This window comes from Blennius ocellaris (genome assembly GCF_963422515.1).
Source record: "Blennius ocellaris genome assembly, chromosome: 1".
Lineage (NCBI taxonomy): Eukaryota > Metazoa > Chordata > Actinopteri > Blenniiformes > Blenniidae > Blennius > Blennius ocellaris.
The window spans coordinates 33730723-33747671 of NC_137650.1; the positions used below are offsets into that span (position 1 = coordinate 33730723).

General features: G+C 40.9%; 1 protein-coding gene across 1 annotated transcript in view; it reads left to right on the forward strand.

Moving 5' to 3' along the window:
• Nucleotides 1–14763, forward strand: part of adamts7 (a disintegrin-like and metallopeptidase (reprolysin type) with thrombospondin type 1 motif, 7) — a 101373-nt gene extending 86610 nt beyond the window's left edge. The window contains 3 exon segments of the mRNA XM_080499087.1: nucleotides 371–533; nucleotides 12097–12212; nucleotides 12215–14763. Of these exon segments, the coding sequence (XP_080355213.1) occupies nucleotides 371–533; nucleotides 12097–12212; nucleotides 12215–12295 (360 nt within the window). The 3' untranslated portion in view covers nucleotides 12296–14763.
• Nucleotides 14764–16949: the final 2186 nt, after the last annotated feature.

Here is a 16949-nt window from a genome sequence, read left to right on the forward strand (position 1 = left end):
ATTCATTGTTTGGATCTGACAGGAGGAGATGTGAAAAGAGAGTTTCTGGTCCACGCAGTGATTGAGATACTCAAAGAGTGTGTCGGGTCGGCGAATATAAAAACGACACTGCACAGTTTTATTACTCTCAAGTTAAATTCAAATGTAGAAACTTAATGCAATAGCTCATGAATACAGCTTGGCTTTGTATGATAGTAGTGTAGTTTTAGTGTCGTACTAGTGAGACTAGTGGTAGTGATGATGGTTGTGAAGGTACCGGTATGAGTCGTAGTAGTATACCACTTTTGTTTTGACAATCTCAAGGGAGCGGGGCCTCTGTTCCTGCTCGATCAAGCTGCTGTTGTTAAGGTTTCCGCCCTTCCCTGCTCAGTGTTCGGCTCCCTGCGGTGGAGGACTGCAGCACCGCCTCATCCAGTGCGTGGACACCAAGGCTGAGACGGACAAAGAGGTGGATCAAGCTCAGTGTGACCATGAGCTGCAGCCGGAGAGCACGCGGAAATGTAACCTGCAGGAGTGCCAGAGCACCCCCTCTGGTGAGTCTGCGGAAGCCAACACATTATGTCATGTCTGTATTTCACTTTTTTTTTATGCAACTCCAACTCCTCTCTTTATCTAAAAAAAAAAGGCAAGGTTGTTGTAATGTGGTTTATAAACATATTTACTGAAATGAAGTTAACATTGGCTGAAATCAAATATAATGAAGAGTGTCGTGACTCCCAGTCGTTTTATTTTGACAGTCATCGCAAAAACAATCCAACTTGATCGTCCACTAGAATCTCTTATTGTTAATGTTTATAGCGTATTGCTCTCTGAACCCCTGTATGTGTGGTTTCATTACAAAAACAAGCAGCATCAACTTTCCAACCACAGCGTTTCTGTCGTTTCCTTGTAAATAGACATCGTCATCGAAATGTTGTTGCGTAAACGCAAAACCTCTCCGAAACGTTTTCACTTGAGATGTTTGATTCTGACCGTGCACACTCACCACTCCATTTTCTTTCATTCAGTCTTTAAGTTGAGATTCATAACAAACGGCTTAAATACTGCTGTATGAAAGCACAGTATTCGTTGTACTTGGCATAACTTTGTTACATTGTTGCATTTTGTTAATATTGCAGCATTTCTGTATTAAGAAATACACAACACACTACTTTTGAATATTGCTCAGAGCGAATTCAGTAACATACAAACACACACACACACGCGCGTATGCAAATCCTTCGGTATAGAATATATTTACCTGCACACACATTATGCAATAGTCCTCAGTGTAAAAGAGAAGGAATCTATATATACTGCTATATAAGTGTGGAGCTGCAACTCAATAGAGCAAAGAATAAATTGGTCCAAACAAGTTGTGCTCACATAAACAGACACCCACATGCACATATATACATGCATGTGCACACAAATACTTTGGTGTATGTGTTTCATACACACATGTGCCTTCCTATATACCGTTTTTAACGCCTCCCAGATGATGCTTTGGAATAAATAAAAAGGATATGGGGATGTTTGTTTATGAGACCCGTCTGCATCGGTGGCGTCCGAACGAGTTTTCCTCGAAGTCGTTTCTCATCTCGAAGGTTCCAGCCGAGTGGCGGAGCGTCCCGACGTTTAACCCACCGCGGATGGAACTTTGAGTATTACCATACCGGAAATAAGATGAATTTAAGATTGAATGCTTTCATATTTATTTTTTTTCATGACCTTGAAGATCACATCTCCAGACTTTTTGGCTCCTTCAGCGCTTCACATTGTCCTCGTCCGGCTCCTTTCAGCTTCATGGCTGCTGCTTCTCGCTCTCGGGCAAACATTCAGCTCCACTATCAAATAGACCTGAAATGGAAAAATAGTCATCCAGCTCCTCTCACGGCCTCATTTTTTTTAAATATATTTTGAACTTTTAAAAGATCCACTGCATCTGCATGCTAATCTGTTATCACATGATTTTTCCCTTGTTTATATATCCAAATATTTGCACTCATTATCGCTCTCTCAAAGTAATTGAAGCTACTTTGCCTACGGCCTGGAAGAAAAGCATAAAAGTATTTGCTGCCACGCATCTTTGGTGGTTTTTCGTTTCGGGGAAGTTTTGCGTTTCCACAGCAGCGTTTTTCAAGACGACGTCCGTTCGTGGCAGAAACACTGAAAACGATGTCGTCGGCGTGTTGGGCGCCGTTCCTTAACGAAAACCTTTTGAAAATGGCTCCTGCAGTACGACTTTTTGAAAATGCTCGGGCTCCGTCTCCATGGAAATAGGCGAAAACACAACTTTGCTGAAACGCTGCTCATGAGCACCACGGCTGCAGTAAATCGTTCTACTGCACATGCTCAGTAGATAACAATAATAATGTTTTCCTCCGGAGTGTCAACACTCCCAGGCCATATTCTCCTGGCACTTTTATTTTGACAAGTCACGGTGACAACAATCGAATTCTGACAAAAGAATGTCGGTGTTCGCCCATTGTTATTGATTATAGTGTATTAATTAATTACAAAAACGACATCAGTTTCAGCTTTTCTGCCAAACAAACACAGTTTTCAAAAAGTTGCTGTGCAAACGTGAAACTTTTCTGAAACGGAAACACCAAAACACTGTTTTCACTTAACCCAAACTTAAATAATCGTAGCACGCCACCCTAAAAAAAATCCTTGACGGGCTCAGTAATTTTTATTTAAGCATAAACCTGGGTAGGATTTGTGATTTTTTTTTTTTTAAAGTAGAAGAAGAAGAAGAAGAAGGCACAAACTTCATTAACAACCTGCCACTGACTAACTAAGACCCATTAGAAAGCGTTGTTTAAATTTAAACTACTTTAAATTCTCCCACTAACAGCTTGTCAGGCGAAGCTTCTGTTTTCCACGTTGTTTATGCAGCAGCCTCCAGGTTGCAGTGCAAGTCATGACCTGTGATTTTTTTATTTATTTATTTTGGCACCTTTTCGCCAAGTGAACCAAAACGATTTCAGAAAATCTGTCAACAGAAACGGAGGGATTCGTTTATTCTTCCTCTGTCAGTTCATGCAAAAGGTTGCTGAAAGCTTTGGAAACCACTTTGAATGTGCAATTTAAATGCTGCATCTAGTGTGTGGATGAATGGATAATTTTGTTGTGAAGAACCCTTGAAACCAACCCTTCACACTTGAGGCTCTTTGCTTCCAAACTTCAGTAGAAGTGTTGCACTCGCTGGAGGACTGGGTGAACTCTCGATTGTTGCTGCCTTTTATACTGGCACAGAAGTGCCTTTTAAAAAAAACAACTGGTATTTAATTCGATTCTATTTAGTGAAACTCCATCCATAGTATTTGCTCATTGTCACATGATAATTTCATTTATTTATTTATGTGGACGGGCCAGTGCACATTAATGTGCAAACAAGCTCAAGAATTTTCACCAGGTTGATGTAAATAAGTTGTGTAATAAATAGAGTGTAATAAATGTTTAAAAATATAAGTGGTACAGACGACATGAAATACAGGTTTTCTGCTGGACATTTTATAATTTTCACTTGAGATTTTTCTTTTTGAGGACATTGTTCTTGCTCTGTCAGTCAAATATAGCAGTAATGGAGGGTTTCTCTGTGGTACTGCAGCTGCTTTCTGTTGTCGTACAGTGACATCTAGTGGTCCCAGGTGGCATGAACCGGGATATTTTGAAATACGAGGAATTTTAAGTAAAATAATCAGCCAAACAACTATAAAAGGTGTGACAAAATGTCATTTAATCCAAAAAATAGAGTATATTTTAGTATTATAGCTTCTATCTAGCAGACATCAACATGTGTTTCCCGCGTCTCAGCTGTTATCTTCCATTGGCTGTAAGACAAATCGCACCATGTTGATAATTTAGTTCCTCTAGTTCTGCTTTAGAATGTGGGTGACGTTGTCCCCCCCCCCCCCCATCAGTCCTTCATAGTTTCAACTTTTGCTCCAGTTTTTTTGTTTGTTTCTCGTTCCGTCTTGTGTATTTTGGGTTTTGTGTCTTTCTGCTCGTATGTGTTCGGTGCGTGTCCATGTTCACCCTGTCTCCTCTTGTCCCAGGTGTCTTGTTGCCCCGCCCTCCATGTGTCTCACCCGATTGCTCACCTTGATCGTCGAGTATGTAAGTGTGTCCTAATGTCTGTTTAACTCCCGAATGTTCCTCGTCTTAATCTGTCCTCCGCACGTTCCTCTGTCCTGTCTGTGTGTTTATTGCCTCCATCGCAGTTTTCGCTCCGTCCTCTACGCTAGCATTGGAGTTACGCTGTCCCGCCACTCGGGGGCGGCTCTGAGTCAACAGACCCTGACAACAAGCAGAAACCAGTTTGAAACTCGGGATTTGAAGCCTTTTCAGGAGAGTCCGTTATTCAATATAAATCCCCCTAAAAGACTCGCTTGTTTAATTTTTGTGACTGTTGCACTCGGTATCCACGCTGCCCCCTCATGGCTCCCGATGGTACTTGTCTGTCCGTCCATGTCCCTAAGCTTTTTGGAAACGGACCGAAATACGAGAGAAATTAACATGAGAGTATCGACAGAAGGATCTGTTTTTAACATTGACAAAATAAGCAATTACAACCTTTTGTCCTTCGTAAAACATGCATGTTGTCGTTCATTCATTTTATGTGGATATATAATAAAATATATATCAATGTCATTATAACGTGCCAATATCGAGCAAGTACTTTGGTTAATACTCTACGTTTTAAAGTATTGTGTGATTTCTGTGCTGAATCTAAATCTTTAACTGTGTCTGGAGACTCAGTTTGTTGGTGTTTCTGTTGCATTTGGACTCTGCAGGCGTCAAACTCGATTAAATCTGTGTGACAAAGTGAAAAACTCTCGATAACAAAGTGTGAGCTGTGAAAAGTCATTTATAAAAAGTGCATGAAACGTTCTCTGTTCATAAAACAGTTGAATTTGCTGCAGAAATATATATACAGATACATATTTCTCCGAGATAAAAGATGAAAATCCAGGTGATTAATTCTGTGTTGTTCTTCATCTATCTTCGTCATCAGTTTGGCCCCGAAGTCGGTTCTCCATTGGGAGGAGTGGAAGCCCAGTAAAGCTAAATGAGGCTCTCTCATCCGATAAGGGGAATAAAGACCCGTCACATAGTTCAGAGATGTCTGGTCTTATCTGAGGGGAAAACTGAAAATGCTGACTCAGCGTTGAACTGCTGTACATCATTTCTTGCATGTTAAGTGAGTGTTGCATGAAGGTGAAGCAGACACTGTGGAGATTTATCACACTTCTTCCAAGGTTCAGACACGGAGACTTGAGTCAGAGCACTTTCGAAAAGTTGTGTTTTCCCTTGTTTCCATGGAAACAGTCAGAGCTTTTTCCAAAAGTTTAATTTTGGGAGCCTTTTTTATTTTTTTTTAACTTGATGTTTTCAATCGTCTGATAACTTACTGGTTTTCACATGAAAATGTGTGTAAAACGGGATCTTATGTACAATTCATTACCATTAGTGTAAGTTCAAGTTGAATTACTCTGTTTCATTTATATTTTTCACTATGAGTAGGCACTCTTAACCGTCTGAACAAGTTAGCGTCACGAAAGTTCTTCAGTCCTCCGCACTGCGAGGTCCAGATTTCACAGTGGAAGAAGAAGAAGAAGAAGAAGTAAGGAGGGAGAGATAATAGCTGCAGTGACTTCTTCTCATTCCAAACCATCAAACAGCAGCTTTGTTATGACTGGAATCTCGCAGCTCTTCATTAAAGATGCCACATCACGGGCGCAGTGGAAAGGCTGACTGCAGTGGCCTCACAGACGTCCTTTGTTCGCTCGGCACACTGAAGAGGAGTCTGGCTTGTTTTTTTGTTGTTTTTTTTTTTTTTTTTCAAACTTCGACACACAAGAGGAAGGCATTTGAATTGAAAGCGACTATTCACAGCGGTAAAATTAGAGAGTGTGCGCTCGCTGCGCGCCTGAAGCACGTCGTTCATCGCTTGACATTTCGTCGGGCTGTTCTCGCACTGCGGCGTCGATCGGGAGGCGGAAGTCTTTATAGATCGTTCTGTCTTTGATCAAATCGGGTGGGTTTTGGGCCTCCGTGGTGGGAAAATCGACATCGGCCGTATAAACGCAGCCAAATTCATGGAGTGGTGGATGAGTTACAACCAAGTCGTCCCACAATGCATCAGGGTTCTTAAAAGACTGCTGTGATCCCAGTGGTGATTCATTGTTATTTTCATGCATTTGGAATTCAACATAAATCTTTATTATTACATATATTGCAGCTAAAAGTTGTATTAGGTCTTTATGTCAAACCAACATCAGTTCTCGTGAGCATTACCAGTACTTTGTTTGTTCCACAGACTATTAACATTCATGTTTTAAAAATCAGAAAGTGGAACTTCAGGGGACTCAGTTTTAGGATTTCAATGTGTAAAATGTTTTTTTTTTTCTTTTCCCGAGGATATGTTGTTTTTTTAAACACTTTTATTGACCGATTTGTAGTGGTGGATATTCAATTAAGTCATGTTTTTTTTATATGTACAGTATATAAATAGAGTCACCATGGGAACAGCTTTCCTGGAATCATCTGTATTACTTGAAATCAATGGAAACATCACCCTTATAATGAAGTGGTAAAGGTGGATTCATGCTATTGATGGATTACAGCTAATTCTTTTCAATATGTCATGCCTGGTAGACCCATTGCACCATTTGCTCTTAAAGGTTGGGAAGGGAATTATCTGATAGCAACACTCAATTCAGGCCCACAAAACTGGTGTTTCTAATGTTTTGGCTGATTTGCCTGCAAACAATCTAGTTGCAAAATAAACAAAACAACAAATTGCAGTAATCACTTTTTTTGTCATTGAAAGCCCTGATGTCTGCAGTCCACTGCAGTTGATTAGCATTTAATGTTTTATACATCAGATGGGAGATGACGGCGTGCCTCAGCCTCGTGCATAAATTACCATCTTAATGCTTCATGTATCTCAACATTTCAGCTCAGAGGCACAATAATTCATTCTGTTTCTCTCCTGGATCAGTTCGCCAAGGGTCACAGCTGCGATTGGGCACAGATCGGCAATAAACAAGACTAGATGTTATGTAAAATATAAAGCAATGGAGTACAGTTAATTTCATCTATCTGCTGTGTTTGCAGAATGAACTCTATGAGTTGAATTGACCGTTTTCATCAGGGGTTTTCAACATAATTGGCCCGACTGACTCCGTTCTCACTCTTGTGACCTTCGAAAAAGTAGAAAATATCAAAATAAAGAAACCAAAAAAATTGTACATGACAGGAATTACTGTTTTTGATTTGTTTACTGAGGATCACAGTGTTGTATTGAGGATATCTGACGTGTGTGTGTGTGTGTGTGTGTGTGTGTGTGTGTGTGTGTGTGTGTGTGTGTGTGTGTGTGTGTGTGTGTGTGTGTGTGTGTGTGTGTGTGTGTGTGTGTGTGTGTGGGTGTGCGCGCACGCGTGTGCCAGGGGTTTTAAACAATGTTTTTTGAAAGAAAATTGAATACTGTACTATAAAATAATTGATAAAATAACAATACATTTTATTTATAGTACTTGTAAAAAAGAAACTCGTATATGAATGCTGATTTTTTTTTTTTCATAATCTCATACATTTATTTCTGCACTAAAACAATGAGGTGGTTTTAGAAACGCGAAAACATGTTGGGTTTTTTGGTTTTTTTTTTTACACGGGTCCCAGAGTGGGGAAATTCTAAAACCCCGGCTCATGGCATCAAACTCCCTGGGGTGTGGACGGCAAAATCGGCAAAGATGATCATATGTGGAAAAAAGATGCAGTAATCGCCTCCCCTCTTTCCCCACCGTGGTCCGTGATGTCATCAAATAACCACAACAATCAGGGGCTACAATCTCCGGTGGACCTATAGAACTTTATCTAGTTATCTAGAGGTTTATGAGCATGAATCTACTTCTAAATTTCTATGTGCTCTATCTTCTTCTGCATTTTTGGTGAGGTTTGGTGAGTCACAGCGCCCCTAAAGGCCTGGCATGTGTACTACACGCCCTGAAGCCTCGTGTTGAGCCGAGTTCATAGTGACGTGTGGACGGAAGTTTCCTGTAGAAGGAGAAAAAAGATCGTTATTCTCATCATGTGGATCAAGTTTCTTGTGTGTGAATCGACACGGAGCACAGTGATGACTGACCGACTGATGCAATACACTGCTATTAGCAATTATCTTCTTTTTTTCTTCTTCTCTCTTTTACTATTTTCACACCTCCGTGAGAGTCGAGATCGAATCAAAGGAGAATAAAAGCTAGCGTGTTGATCGCAAACGCGAGACGACACGTGTGAAGCTGCGTGAAGCCGAGCCACTCGCCGACCTCTGTGTTGCAGACGAAGCAGCAGAGCTGCAGGTCATTAAGATCCCAGCGTGACGCCTCCCTTGTCAGTCGGAGGATGACATGGAGTCGACGTGAGTCCGGTCGTCACGCTTGCGCTGCTGCGAATCTCTCCAAGATTTTTTTCGGTAATTGAGGTTGGGGGAGCCGCGACCCCGGCTGGATTGAGGGAGGAAGAGTCTGATCTGTGACGGGATGAAGACGAGACATCTCAGTGTTTGTTTGGTTCATCTGTCTTTGGCTCTATTTGTGGCTCTGGGGGGGATTTAATACTCTTACTTCTACTCGGTGAAACGATCGTGACGGCAGAGCCGCCTTTTGTAAACGCTTCTAGCAATGAACAAAACTACCTTCATAACTTGATAACTTGATCATCAAATCAAGGGAACAGCTACAATAACCAAAGACTCGAGAGCTGGTTAAAGATTCACTAGAGTTGGGTCAACTCAGTAAAATGAGTAAAACTCTAGACATTTCAGTTGATTAAGTGCAATTTTAAAATTAAAATCCAGCATAATGGCTGTACGTTGTCCGAATATTGACTTGATATTGCATGTCTGCTCATCAGTGTTAATTTTGACTAAGTGTTTTTCCAGAATATCCGGTTGATGGAAACATCCATCAGTCTGTTATAGATGGTTTTCTGGTTTCAATATGCAGTACAGACACATATTCAACAGGTGTAATACACAACATGTATTTTATTTGAATCTTAACGTCAACAACATGAGCATTTTCACAAAAGACAATCACATCATTTAAGCATAGGTCAAATGACCTTTATTCATATAGCATTAGAAAGCAACTACACACACATTGAATATTTCTACACATTTTACTTCAGAGCGTCAATCTTCTAATCAAAACCGTTCGGAGGTCATTTCTTTTAGCTTCTCCTTTCCTTACCGTCTTGTCTCCATGTCTGACTTTATGTTTAGATTTCATTGAGTCTCTGTCCGTGAAAACAGTTCATTGACTAAAATCACAGTTTTACTTCGAGAGGTTAAGCGGGTGAAAACATTTCCCACAGCTCCGTACATGCGAGGTTAATAAGCTCCGTCGGATGCTTTCCGTGTCCACTCATGAGACATAATGGTGATCTAATGGCTCCTTACGAGACTCCTCCACTCCACTCAGTGAAACGGAGTGAGCAGATCGAAACGTGAGGAGGTCAGATCACGCATCAGTGCTTTAAAAGTATAATTTTACCACGAATTGAATCCGTCCATAGAAATGATGTGACAGTGGTGAATAAGTCAGGAAACGGACGATAACATCAGCTTCCTGTTCGCTTCTTCTGTGCTCACGTGCGACAGACTCGTCTCTTTATCTTAAACAGTAAAGGTTTGGGGGGTTTTTTTTTAAAGTTTTTACGTCTTTACACAAGAACAATCAGCTGAAACAGGTAGTTTCTCCACGTTTGTGTCTGAAAGTTTTCGCGTTGAGGTGGACATATTTGATAAAAGCTGGTAGAAAAATGTCGGAATCTGTTGAAATGATGTAAATCGTATTCTCGTCACTAGTTGGCGCCGTGTCTTTGTAAAGTCACGACTCAGTCATGAACAGAAAAACTCAAGTAACATTGCTTCCGGCAGCCTAAATACATTTAGTAAATGACATGTTTCACTAAAATTTCATTCATTCCATTCCGTCATTCAGAAGTCATCAGCGTCCTGTGGTCTCACATTAATGTGGAACTTTTAATTTACATACAAAAGCATTTAAATCTAATGACAATAACGTCACTTTATTTGTTTTTTTCATCCAAGCTGTAAACTTCTTGATGAGTAAAGATGGATTCTTAATTGAAACGGATTACCACACGCAGGAAATGCGTGAAGAAATAAAAAACCTTTTACATAACGCCGAGATCCCAGTGACCTCGAAAATGTCCATCTGCTGCAGCCGTTAGCAGTTTGTCTTCACCGGTCCGTCCCCGGCAGGAAAAGTGAGGGCTGCTGTTCCTCTCTCTCTTTTTTTCCCCGCTGCAGCGGGGAAACTTGATCACGGGTTGTGGTGGGGAAAAAAAACAAAACAAAACGGACCCTCCTGACCCGTGACGTGAAATAATTCGATGAACAGCTGAAGCTCGATCTGTTTTTGCAGTTTCACACGTCCACGCCGAGCAGATCGCCGACAGACAAACACCTCGTCTGATCCGGGGGGGTTTTGTCACGCGTCCTGCTTTAGTGGCGCGATGGAAAGACCAGACGCTGCCGAGGTGATCGGTGATTTACGGGGTCGTGAGCTGAACAGTGGATGATGAATCAGTCTGTTCTCTGCATGATGTGTGTGTGTGTGTGTGTGTGTGTGTGTGTGTGTGTGTGTGTGTGTGTGTGTGTGTGTGTGTGTGTGTGTGTGGTTTCATAACAAAAGCAAACAACAGTGCCCACTAGTGGCCCGGCATGATAACTACATCATTTTCAACATTTCTGCCAATATATAATTTAGTTCCATCTTTTCCAACACGTTCTTTTGCGCCACACGAATAGAGCAGCTCAGAGGAGGAAGTCTTTCCTCTCGTGGCGCCATGTGCCAGAGCAGAGCCGCCTAATTGTGGGAGGAGTCAAAGGGGAGGAGCCTACCTTGATTGTGATTGGCTAAACCCCTGATGACACTGTATGGGGTTTGGTGTCCAATTGGCTGGTTGGAGCAACACACTTTTTAAAAGCTGAAACCAGCCGGGGAGAGAGAGGACACACGTCTGTGTCACATCTGGGGCGTCGGTCCAGGTGTGGAGACGATTAGTACTGCTGGAAAACTATTAGAAAGTGAATTTTGAATAATATTACACTTTTGTATCATGTCTCAAAACACACCCATTCAATCTGGCTTTCCACTCATAACAGCATATATTCTGATTTTTTCCCAACTCCTTTTATAAATGTATAGTTTTTTGTGTTTTATTAATCATGTCTCTTGGATTTATTATTATTATTATTTATTTATTATTGAGGTTTTTACAAAACCCAGGTTTCAATCGGCCGTAATGGAAAAATGCACCTCAATGGAAGGAGTCGGTCTGTGGAACAGTCTTGATTGTAAAATTAAAACTTCAAAATCCATTGATGTGTTTAAGAAACTTGTTAAATTATCGATGTTACAGAAATACGACACTGCGGAGCAGCAGATCAACCTTATTTATTTATTTTGTGTTTGATGTTTTGGAAAACGACGCTGCATGTGAATGAACTGGAACTGTAAATGATTTTGTGTTGACAAGGGGCAGGCGTTATAAGTTTTCCTTCTTTCTGCTCCTTTTCATTCATATAAAATGCTGCTGTTGCGTTGTTTTAAATGAATGAAATGAATAATAACATGAAAAAAAAAAATGAAAAATGTATGTGTGATAGGAATGTGGGGTGACTTTAAAACCCTGAAAATGCTTCTATAAATAAAATGCATTCCTGTTACTTAGAGCCTTAGAGCAGGCGTGTCCAACACAGGATAGGGGCCAGACATCCATCCATCCATCCATCCATCCATCCATCCATCCATCCATCCATCCATCCAACCATCCATCCATCCATCCATGCAATATGAAATATGAGTTTATGAATTAGAAAATCTTAACATTCCGTCCACTGGGAGGCTCTCAGGCTTCGGGGTCATGCTCACAGACAAGAGGGTAGACGGGGAATTGAACCTGCAACCAGCGGATTGTGAGCCGGCCGGCTCTTGTCACCCCCCCCCCCCAATGTGACGGTGGGAGCGCCTGGCCTCGGCGCGTCTGACCTGCTGTGTTTCTCTCGCCTCTCCTCCACAGGGGCGGTCTGCCTCCGCGACCGGCTGACGCTGCGTTTCTGCCACACCCTCCGCTGGCTGGGCCGCTGCCGCCTGCCCAACGTGCTGCAGCAGTGCTGCAGAACCTGCAGCCTGCGCTCCCGCCCCCAGCGGCACGCCGCTCCTCAGGAGACTTTGCCAAAGTCAACCGGCGCAGCAGATTCACGCCCGGAACCGATTAAAGAACACTTGGAACCGACGAGCGGAGGCGACGCGTGAAGACTCAACTGTGGTGTTGTAAATATTTGTTTTGCACTTTTTATGCTGCAAATTTTGACCTGAGAGACTTTTTTCTTTTAAATACCATTGTAGCGGATGGGAATCCCCCCCCCCACCCCCACCCAGACCAATGTAGCCTGCCTGACGGTGCATTATTACACAAGCCACTCATGGAATTCAATGATTCTGTATTTAGAGGAGCAGAAACTGTGCAGTCGTTGCAATTTGTGGTACAAAGCAAAAAAAAAAAAGAAGTGTTGAGATTAACTTGTTCTGTGTATGTCCCCTGGACGGAAATACAAATTGGAGCTACAGAAACTCTTCAAAAGCAGGCCAATTATACAGGAAAACGTCAAACCTGGCAACATTGCCCCTGATTTAGGATAATACGACCGACTTGTGCTCATTCACAGCTGAATTCTTTTCATTTTTTGAGTTCCGCCCATTTTGCTTCGCAGATTTCCATTGGGTCTAACGGTTGTTCTGCACATGCTCAGTAGAAGGACTACAACAGCAATGTTTTCCTCCAGAGTGTACCGACTCTCCGTCCATGTCCTCCTGGGACTTTTATTTTGACAGTCACCGTAACAACAATCCAACTTATTTGAAGCCAATCACAAGCTGCAACGCATGATGTTTGACATACTGACGTGACGACTTGTATTTAACTTGACGTGCTAATGTGTTCATGTGTTTTGCTCTGCTGGACCTCCTCAGACTTCCCGTCCTTTTTACAGTTTTTAACAGCGCCTCGGGCCATCTGCTGCCTATAAACCTGATTTAACCACCGCTGCTAAAGCAAAGGGTCAGTTGTACTAACATGTCTGCTGCAGAATGTAAAACAATTTAATAAAAGAAGTCAATTCCAGCTGGGAGGTGAGGTTTCAGTAACAGCAGGCGAACTTTGGCTTTTGTAAATCTCAGACCTGGTTTATACGCTTTGCATTGCTGTGTGAAAACCAAGTTGGACACAGCTTTTCTTTAACTTCTCTAGTCGTGCATACGTCACATTCTGAGTGATTAATAAGAACAACCGTTTACTGTTCTCTGTGTGCAGTTGTATTTCGAAAACACAGCACCTCCTAGTGACCTGGCATGCAAACTACAGCGTCTTCAGCAGCAGTCGTATTCATTATTGTGTAAACAGAGCAACATTCTCAAAGTGAAATGTGAAAGGAAAAAAAAAAAAACTGCAGGAAAATCTTGGTGCTTTTGGCCATTTTGGCTCCAAATGTTATGGGTCAGGTATTGGCAGGCCCAGTGCCTCTTTCTTCTTTATTTTACTCTGTTTTTTTAATAACCACTGCAATACGAGGGGAATCTAGTATTTCATACAGTGTCATTTTAATGGTCATGTTACATCCTAGAACAGTGGATTTGGGAAGATGCATTAAGGTTTTAGTGATATAAAGTAGTATTTTGTACCTTTATGAATGGTTTTATTGTTGCCGGCACACACACACACACTTTTTTAAATTGTCTTTACTTATTTCTTGCTCCACAATTCAAAATTAATATTTCAAGCATATGGTAAAGAAATCATTAAGAAGAAAAATCAAGAATTGTTTTCTGGGTTTTTTTCCCGTAGGTTGTCAAAAACTAATGTATTTGCTTTTTTTATTTTATTTCTTTTTAAGTATGATAAAAATGCACAAGTACGCAAGTCATATTTGCCCAAGAGAAAGTACCATCTTGTTTACTTCTCAGTTTATTGAAAGAGTTCAATGGGGAAAGAAATCTGCATCTACTTTTGGTCATTTTGTATTATTAGCCTATTTTCTAGAGTATAAGTCATGTTGTTGTTGTTGTTTTAGTTGACTGTTTCATTGTTTGGCTGTTCATGTGAGTTACTATTAAACTATTTACAATTTGTCATATCAAAAAAACCTCACAGCACAAATTTTTTTTAAAACATAACGGTATACAACATTGTTTTTCGGAATATCTGACAAACAAGAACAATACTCCTCAAATAACAAAGACTAGATTCTCTTAAAGGGGTGGAATAGTTTGAAATATACAAGTTAAACACAAAACGGTTGGGAGGGCTAAGAAATGGTTTAGATATGAAAACGTATAATCAAATAATCATTACTGCTGTATTTGATGAAGCAAGTAGAAAAAAGCTACAGGGCAGAATTTAAAGTAAAATTAAAAATTAAAAAGACTTCAGAGTGCAACCACATTCTTTTGACAGAAGGAATTTAAAGTTGAGAAACTATGCTATGGAGTACTGGAAATTTTAATGAAAATTACATTTTGAGGAATGAGTCTATGTGAAAAAGGTGAAAAAGGTGGAAGTCTTCATCAGGAAACGTGTTTCTACAAAAGCACATCTTTTGCCTTTACTCATCTAAATGCGGTGCTAAAGAACATTTCAATACAATTAAATGTCAATTAAATGTAATAATTGTCTTGTGAAAAGTGTAAGACTGACATTGTATTTTGCAATTAAAGGTTTTTGGTTTTTTTTTAAAAGCTTTCTCATGGGTGTCTTTCACGATCCTGTCGTGTCATCGCCACACGGTCCTGCAAACGTGAATTATCAGTAAAAGCGGTTTAGATTCCTAGTTAATTCAAGTTTACACAACAACGGCTTCAAGAAAACTGGCAAAGCAAAATTATTACAAATGAAATAAAAAACATTTTGATTAATCAAATAATGACATGATTTTACCAATTATATGCGTCACAATTGTCAACAAATTGTCAACAAAATGTCATAAAACAGTTCAAATCTCTTTAGATAACTTTCACATCCGTTACACTTATTTTTGAAAAGCAAACTGCACTAAAACTAACTGCGTGTTTCCATTCCCAAAACAACCAACAGCGCCAACTCATGGCCTGGAATACCAACTACATCATTTTCAGCGTTTCTGCCATTTCCATGAAAATGGACCTTGATATCGAAGCGTTGCTGTGGAAACGCTAAACCTTTCTGAAACGGCAACGTAAAAAATGATGCATTTTCATTTGAAACAGAATAAATTATCATTATTTTGCGGTAGTCGTCTGCTTGATTTCACAGGATGTTAATGAAGAGTGAATGTGACTAACGGTAAGAGTACAAGTAAAAGTAAAAGTGCCATGTGAACGGGAAAGTGAAATCCATTTCTCATTTGCCCACCGCTTCCTAAAAATAGGACGGATGAAGATATTAAAAAAAAGGAATTTTTGCCAAGGGCATTGATGAAGCATGATTGCTTTTAGTTATTATTAGTTCAGTTGGACTGCCTGGTTGTTCGACGTAAAAAATCAGAATCAGAAAAAAAAACCCAACAAAAAAAACCCAATTAAGTGGGGAAAAGACTGGCACATTAAAAAAGAATGTATAATGGCAGGTCTGCTGCCAATAACAGGATGAGTCGCTGCTGCAAGAGTTTCCATGTAAAAGTGCAAGAATATTAAAAGCGGCAATTAAAAACAGCAGAATCAATGTAGGACCTGTCCAACCCGACCCTACCAACCTTTCTTTGTCTTTTTGTTTATTTCAATCCTGTTAATTCCTTTGTCTCGCATGCAGCTCATCCCACTGTGTGCACACATAATTGAAAAGGACAAAGAAGATAAACCTGTAACAGTCAAAGCTCCATCGGATTTCTAAACCACATTTCTTTTTTGCCCCCACTTTGTTTTTGTTTTACTTTAATCAAACCATGGCAGCTCCTCTGTATCTGTGCCGTTTCAGGACGTCGCCTCAACAACAATGAAGCCAAAACACAATGGTGGAAAACATTCGGCACATTTGAAGGAGGCCAATTCTGCTTTTGTCAAACCCTCGCATATACAATTTCTTCACATTGTTTTTTTTCACGTTGCAGTCGCCGTTGGCGTCTGATTGGGGGGGGGGGGGGGGATGACGACCGCGTCACACTGGAGCCATCAAGGATGCCGGCGTCACTTTGAATCACACAGAACCACGTGTGAAATTGACGAGAAAACACATTTTAATGGACCTTTGAGCTGCAGCCATGTGACGGCCGCAAACAAACAAATCCTCTCTTCCCTCGTTTTCGCTGCACATACCTCTTTGTATGTTTTGATTCAATTTGTTTCCCAGCAGAAAGAAATTAAGTTGCTGAAAGGAATATCTGAACGGTAAAATCATTCCGCCGTTCACAGCAGCTCGAAAACACTGTACTGTGCTCCGCACAATACAGTGCTTTTCATTCGTCGTTGAGAATTCCTACAATTCTTCCTCTGGGTTGCTTCTGTTCGTTCTTTCACGTCTTTATCTGTGTGTGTTTTCCTGCTCTTCTTCCTCCACCTTCCTTTTTCACAGCCTCATCGATCGCCCGTCCCGCCCACCTCGTCTCGTGATTGGCTTCACCTGCTTGGAACCATTTAAAAACTCGGTGAATCCAAGATGGCTGCTCGATCTCTCTGTCCTTTCAGGCAGCCGCCCTAGTTTGTTTGGTTTTGGGGGTGATAATGTTGGCTTCAGCCTTGTTCTGGAGCAAGTTTGTGGTGACGATCATCGCTGGGTGTCCCATTTCACTTCCTGGCTGGAGCGTTCATTATATCCCCTCATAATGAGAGGTTGCAGATACATTTCTTGTTTGGTTTTCAGGACTGTTTGTTGTGTTTTGTGTGTTTTGTGTGCGGTTAGAAGCC